Source organism: Microtus oregoni, unplaced genomic scaffold (genome assembly GCF_018167655.1).
Source record: "Microtus oregoni isolate MIOR12 unplaced genomic scaffold, Mior012 000056F_ref0000123, whole genome shotgun sequence".
NCBI classification, from domain to species: Eukaryota; Metazoa; Chordata; class Mammalia; order Rodentia; family Cricetidae; genus Microtus; species Microtus oregoni.
Window position 1 is genome coordinate 8,795,461 of NW_024543832.1, and position 6,886 is coordinate 8,802,346.

Genomic DNA, 6,886 nt, shown 5'->3' on the forward strand with positions numbered 1-6,886 from the left:
TGGTTAACCATGGAGGCCAGGCAGTGGTGGTCCCAGAGCTTGGGATGTCATGCCTTCGACCCCAGTACTTGGGAGGTGGAGACAAAAATATAAGGTGGCTGAAGACAGGATCTCAGACCCATTCAGGCTGAGGATTCGTGGAGACAGGATCTTGCCTGTTTGGTCTGAGGATTCGGTAGACTTAAGAAGTTTCTTTAGTGACTGGCTCTTTTTCTTCTCTGATCTTTTACCCTGATGTCTGATTCTGGGCTTTTATTATTAAGCCGAATTAGGATACATGGGTGTCTGGAGAACCTCCGAGTAAGCAATGATGCTCTGTTACATAACTGTTTCTGACGGTGTGCCACCTTTGTGTGGTTGCAATGATAAAAACACTATGATCAAGCGCAACTTGGGAAGGAGAGGGTTTATTTTATTTATAGCTTGTAGTCACTTATCCAGGGAAGTCAGGGCAGGAACCTGCGGGCAGAAACTGATATGGTGCTCATGGAGGGTGTTGTATACTGTTGTATACTGGCTTTCTCTTCACAGCTTCCTCAGCCTGCCTGCTGATAACATCCAGGAAACCCAGCCAGGGGTGGCCTTGCCCACAGTGAGCTGAGCTCGTCTACATCAATTTTCAATCAAGCAAAAGCTTCAGGTCCGAATAGTGCCACACAGCTTTGATCCCAGCACTTGGAAGGGAGAGGCAGGCGGATCTCTGTGAGACTGAAGCCAGCCTGGTCTGCATAGAGAATTCCAGGGCAGACAGGACCACATAGAGACCCTGTCCCCCAAAAAAAGTACCATAAAATAAAGTAAAACAAAATAAAATTAAATTAAAAAGCTCCACAGGCTTCCCATAGACTAGCCTGGTGGAGAGATGACTCAGAGGTTAGGAGCACTGGCTGTTGGCTGCTCCTCCAGAGGTCCTGAGTTCAATGCCCGGAAACAACATGGTGACTCACAACCATCTACAATGAAATCTGGTACCCTCTTCTGGTGTGTAGACAGACATGCAGGCAGAACACTGTATACATAAAATAAATTGATACATGATAAATAACACCTTTAAAAAAGTTTTACCCATTCTACATAAAATAATTATTTTAAGCTGAATGGGATAGAAATAGAGAGGCGGTTTGGGCAGTATAGCCCCTGTAGGATGGCCTGGAAGTGTGGGCGGGCTGAGGTATGTTCCCAGCTGCCGCAGCACTCACTCACCACAATGATGTTTCACTCGGTGCCCAGATCGAAACTCCGCGCTGCCTGGTTAGCTCGCGAACAAAGGGCCTAAAATAATTATTTTAAAAAAATTGTCAGGGTCCTGGTGTCTCTTCACAGCAATAGAACTAAGACTATGGTATAAATACGGCCTTCAGGTCAAAGGTCTGCGTCTAGAGCGTCCACCTTCACCAGCGTGGCTGTGTGCATCTTTAGGTCTGCGTGCCTCCTGCCACGTGGCTGTGTGCAGCCCGTGTGTGCCTGAGGCCTCTAGTGCCTGCCTCCTGTTAAACAAACAAATAAACCCCAAACCACCACCACCAAAACAAAACAAACAACAAAGCAGCAAAATTTATTACATGAAAAAGGAAATGACTTTATTTCTATAAACACAGCACAATGAAGCTTGACCCAAACAATTGCAGGATAAATTGTTCAGCTGCTCAGACCTTCTTTATCTATTTTCTATATTCCTCCCCAACAGAGGCAACCCCAATGCAAAAAATAATCCTGTCTCTCCTTTTTGGGTGGGGGGCTGGTGAACTGCTCAATTCCTGAACCCCATCTTAACCCACGCACCCTATTTCTTTTTGTCTTGACTCTGCTCTGACAGCTGAGGCTTTCTAATTCTCCCAAGGCCTTCCTTTTTTCATAGGAACAAAAGAAACAGTGGAATGAAGCATAAGAGGACCTGTGTCTAACAGAGGGAAAGTGTCCCGAGCCTTAGACAATGGCATCTAAGTGCACAGGGACCAGCTGGTAGGGGGGGTTCTTGGGGAGTTCACAGGCCACAATGAAGAACTTGAACTTCATAGCACTGCTGTAGCGACAGTTGGGGAAGGTCCCTCCAGTGAGCGCGCAGTCCGTCATGTTGACAGGCCCCGCGCTCTGGTGGCAGTTATTCTGACCGTTCTTGCAGGTGATGTTGGGAGAGCCACAGGCGACAGTCACGTTCTGGAAGGAGTCGTGCAGAAAGGTGTTTTTCGGCTTACAGTGCCGGGTGTAATTGTTGACGACAGACATGGCTGTGTGGCACTGCTGAGGACTTGTCTGGATGTGCTGAATCTCAAACCAGCGGGCCTTGGTGAGACCCTTAGGGTGAGCGCCAGTGAGGAGACACATGGGCTCCCACAGCCCCAGCAGCAATAGGAGAAAAAATCTCCTGCGAAGATCTACCACCATGTTTTTCTGTGTAGGAAGAAGAAAGTTTGTGGTAAGAGAAGAAACAGTAAGAGCAAACCAGTTTGCTGTATTTTTCCCTTCCTTTTAAGATTTCATAACTCTTCAAAGTGAAAGAAAACCAGTCTCATAATTCTATGAAAACTCTGAAACCCAGTGAGGAAGACAGAAGATGAATGTGCTCCCTAAGTGGCAGGCTCATCTCCTCCTTCTCTCTGGCCTGTGTTCATACACACAGTACTTCCCTCCTTTCATGTTTAGCTTCCCTCTGCAAGCAGCAATTTCCCAGCCAGCTCCCCTGCCTGACAGGGCCGGGAAGCGTGAAGAGCCTCTCTTACCAGGTGGTTTTGCTGGGTTCCTCCTGAGAACACGGGCAGTTGATCAGTCCAAGGTTGTGAGCTTTTTTTGCTTCAAGTCAGTCACAGCTGCAAAGGTGGGGCAAGAAGGATTCTTAAGGCCATGAAAGAGGAACCTTAGATTTTGCAGAAGTCCTGTGGGACTTGGGCTCCACCTCCAAGTAAGCACTTCAGAGTTTTGATGTCAGTGAAGAGGAAGAATAAACTCAACTCAAGAAACAAGTCTGCTCAAAACTCAGTTTTAAGGACCTGATCACTTGCTAAGGGTTAGTACTTACTTTTTGACTGGAGCTCCACTGGTTCTGAAGCTCTTTGATTTCAGTTTCTTAACAAAAAATATACTTTGTATATTTATATAATAGTTGCCGTATACTTGGCAACATGAGTTCCTGCAAGTACACGTGAAAAATCACCCTTTTGTACATATGTCTCTAGGGCCAGATGCTAGGCCACGTGTAGGAGCTTACAGTCGTGAAAGACAGGTAAATAAACAACCATGCATGAACCAATAGCCATGAATAGCACTCACAGTGGGACTCACACCCAAGGGAACAAGAGACACTCAGCTGTCCAAGTTGAGCTGCATTTTGAGTGAGGTGAACAGAGCGGGAAGGACCTTTAAAGGCAGAATTGTGTGTGAGGAGACCCGAAAGCGTGAAGAAGAGGAAGTGTAGGGCACTTGGATTTGAACCTCTTTCCTCTCACCCCTGGTGTGAATGACAGGATCACACCAGGATCTCGGGGAAGCCTTCCACTGGGACTCCCTGCCTCTGCCCTTATTTCTTTCTAATCAATTCTGCATTTTCCCAGATAAGTATAGTTACACTAGTACACTTTTATTCAGAGAAGTGTTTTTTGTTTGTTTGCCTGGGATTCAGCATCCTCCTGCTTCCTCCTCCTAAGTGCTGAGACGCAGGTGAGTGGACCACTGTGCTCTCTTTGACTGATAACCACAGAGGGCTGTGGTTTGAGTGCTTCCCCATAGACCTGAGTGTCTGAACACTTCGGCCCAGCCGGTGGGACTGCTTGGGAGAGTTATTGAGCCCTTAGAAGGTAGAGATTTCCTAGAGGACGTGGGGCTTGAGGTTTTATACACAGCTCCACTTCTTGTTGGCTCTACGCTTCCTGACTGAAGAGTCCAAGAATAAGAATATAAAAACATAGAAATAAGAATATAGAGATAAAGAAATATAAAGTTGTAAGTCCAGGAGAATGACAGCTGTCAGCAGCTTTCTCAGCAGCTTAAGGATTAACTATTAACAGTGGGTTACTCCGCTTTGCAATCCATAGCTCTGTCTGCAAGACTGAAGCTGCCCTCTGCAAACTGAGGATCAGCTTTTAGATACCCCACCCCCAGCCACTCAAAGCCAGAAATTGATGTGAGCTAACTTTTAAATGATGGGATATATGTGACGTTTGACTTTTTGATTTTCTATTGTCCCACACCCTTCCCTGCTATGCGAAACTGGCAGTGTCAGGGAAGGTGCAGAGCCTTGGCAAACACTGTCAGGGAAGGCCAGGGAACAACAGTGGACTAAATACAAACACTGGTTTAACTGAAAACTCTGTTAATGGAAATTGCAAAGAAGGGCAATTTTTATCTGAGTTTTACCTTGAGATTGTAAAAATTCTTTTGTTATTGCCTAACGCTTGCTATAAAGGAGGAGTTGAGAAACTGGCCTTTGCCACAGCCTTACAGATTCATCTCTGACCGTGGTGTCAGCTAGCTGATAAGCTTTTTGTGCCCCATGGAGATTTATTTGGTTTATTACACTTCGGTGATCTGTCCCCATCTTTGTGCGACCCCCGTGGACCCGACACTGACTGAGACGGTTGTAACTAGCCTGCTCCTGACCTTATGCCTCCCTGGCATACTGACTAAAGCTGTGGTGGACTTAAACTGCGAGCTACAGTAAACCCTTCCTCCGTTAAATGGATTCTTCCTGGGTAACCAGTGACATCCGCAGTCGTAATTAATTCAAAGGTTACTGTACAGCTAGGCATGGTGGCTCAATCCTGCCAATGTAGCGCTATGGATACTGACAAGAGCCAGCCCTGGTTACCTGGAACAGTGACTCAAAACAAAACAAACAAACAACAGTAACAGAAAGCATGGTTTAAAATGCTTTAAAGAGACTGGAGATATGGCTCAGAGGTCAGGAGTGTGGACCTGCTCTGCTGAGGACGAGCTCAGTTCTTAACACCAAATCAGGAAGCTTCCAACCTCCTGTAACTCCCTCTCCAGGGAGAGCCTGAAGTCCTTGGCCTCTTTGGTCACCTGCAATCACGTTCATGTATCTCCCAACCTCTCACACACCTTTGAAAGTAGCTTTGAAAATTAGCTTCTTCTTTGACAACGTCATAAACACACACACACACTACATTCTGATCACACGCATGCCCCCACCCTCTCTTTTTTAAACTTAAATTTATTTGATATCTAAATATGTGCACTCAGACACACATGAACTTGTGCCGTGGTGCATGTGTGGAGATCAGAGATTGATTTGCAAGAGTTGGTTTCCCCTTCTACTTTGTAGTCCCCTGGATTAACTCAGATAATCCTGGCTTGTTGGCAGGCTCCTTTATCTGTGGGGCCACCTCACTAGTGTGTGCGTGTGTGTGTGTGTGTGTGTGTGTGTGTGTGTGTCTTATTCTCCTCACTCTCCCACCATTTTCTCCTTCCTACCACCATGCACCTTCACATATTCAGGACTGCTCATGTGGGCATGGCTATAAAGCTCTTTCTGCTGGAGTAGAGCAACTCAAAAAGGCTGCAGCACTGAAGACAGTGACTTCTCCAAAAAACCATCAATACAAAGAGCTGCCCTTGGAGGGGTCTCATGAGCCTCTCCCCTACCTATGACTGAAGTTTATGGTCTTAGTCTAGCTGGTGTTCTGTGTGTTTCTTCTATGTGGATGGGCATGCTTTTCCCCCTTGCTTTGGGAAATTTTCTTCTATGCATTATGGAAAGCATTTTCTACACCTTTGGTGCGAAAACCTTTCCCTTCTAGTCCCACTGTTCATGCTGCCCCAGAGGTTCTGTGTGTTTGTTCTTACATGTCAGAAACAGTGTGGCTGTGGAGACTCAGGCTGTAGGACACGCAGAGGAGGTGAGAACAGGAGGTCTGTGGGAACTACATCGTGGTTCTTGAAATGTGCGGCATTTAGTTTGACTGAATGACCCAATTCTTTTACTCTGTCTTAAGCCTTGCTATACTGTCTTCCCTATGATTCACTGTGTTGCTACGAGTTTTGTTGTTCTTTTCTTAAATTGTTGCTGCCTTTTAAGCCACTGCGGTCCTCTCAGGAACTGAAACTCACCTGCTCAGGTTGTGCAACAAGAGCCAGAGGCAGAAAGTGAAGGCGTAAGTCACAAACAATGCCATACCAGTTTGGAATTATGATTAATAGGGTGGTATTTATTTAAGGGGGAAAAAACTTACAGATCACCGTCCCAGGAAGGGAGTCTAGTCGCCAGCGGAGCAGGAAGTGAAGAGAGAGAGGAGAGGGAAGTGGCCACTTTTTTAAAGGGAGAGAGACCACGCCCCAATGGGCTGGTATCTCAGCGGCTATAGGCTGGAGGACCTCCCGCAACACTTCCCCCTTTTGTTTAAATAAGAGAGTTCTAAACCTACTATGAAATTATATACAATAAGTACAAATATCCTATTCTAACTACCTTAGGTTTGTATAATAAATAACTTGGCCAAGTCATGAGAGAAAGTAACTACATTTATATAGTCTTCAACCCCATCAAAGATCTGAGAAGGGAAATAATGTTACCTGGGTAAATAGGAAGTTCAGTAAAACAACTTCCAAAACATGCAACAAATCACAGAGACAACTAGCTCCCTGGGCAATCACCCAAAGTCACGTTAGCAGCGTTGAAGCAACCAACATTGGCTAAGGCCTAACATAACTGACATACCATTTTCAAAGGCAAGCAACTTTTCAAAACTATCTTACCCTGTCTTGGCAGGATATGACAGTCCTGTTTTATCCATTGATACACGCTCTGTATCTCTGTCAGTGGTTGAGGTATGGGCATTTCTTTGCCCCAAGGCCAGTTCTGCCAAAAAGAAAGGCTCCAGGTGGAGTGTCTTTGGTGCTCAACATTCTCTCGGGAATAGAGCAGTGTTGCCAG

The 6,886-nt window shown here is 45.8% G+C and overlaps 1 protein-coding gene across 2 annotated transcripts; it reads right to left on the minus strand.

Moving 5' to 3' along the window:
• Positions 1-1,560: 1,560 nt before the first annotated feature.
• Positions 1,561-6,218, minus strand: Rnase6 (ribonuclease A family member k6). 2 transcript variants are annotated; one of them, XM_041639024.1, is made up of 3 exons: positions 6,186-6,218; positions 2,721-2,807; positions 1,561-2,391 (listed from the first exon to the last, which is right to left on the minus strand). In XM_041639024.1, the coding sequence occupies exon 3, from the start codon at positions 2,383-2,385 to the stop codon at positions 1,927-1,929; it is 459 nt and encodes a 152-aa protein (XP_041494958.1). In that variant the 5' UTR covers positions 2,386-2,391; positions 2,721-2,807; positions 6,186-6,218; the 3' UTR covers positions 1,561-1,926. The 2 variants fall into 2 exon arrangements, with proteins under 2 accessions (XP_041494958.1, XP_041494957.1); XM_041639023.1 differs by lacking the exon at positions 6,186-6,218 and having other exon boundaries at positions 2,721-2,836.
• Between the last annotated feature and the right edge of the window lie 668 nt (positions 6,219-6,886).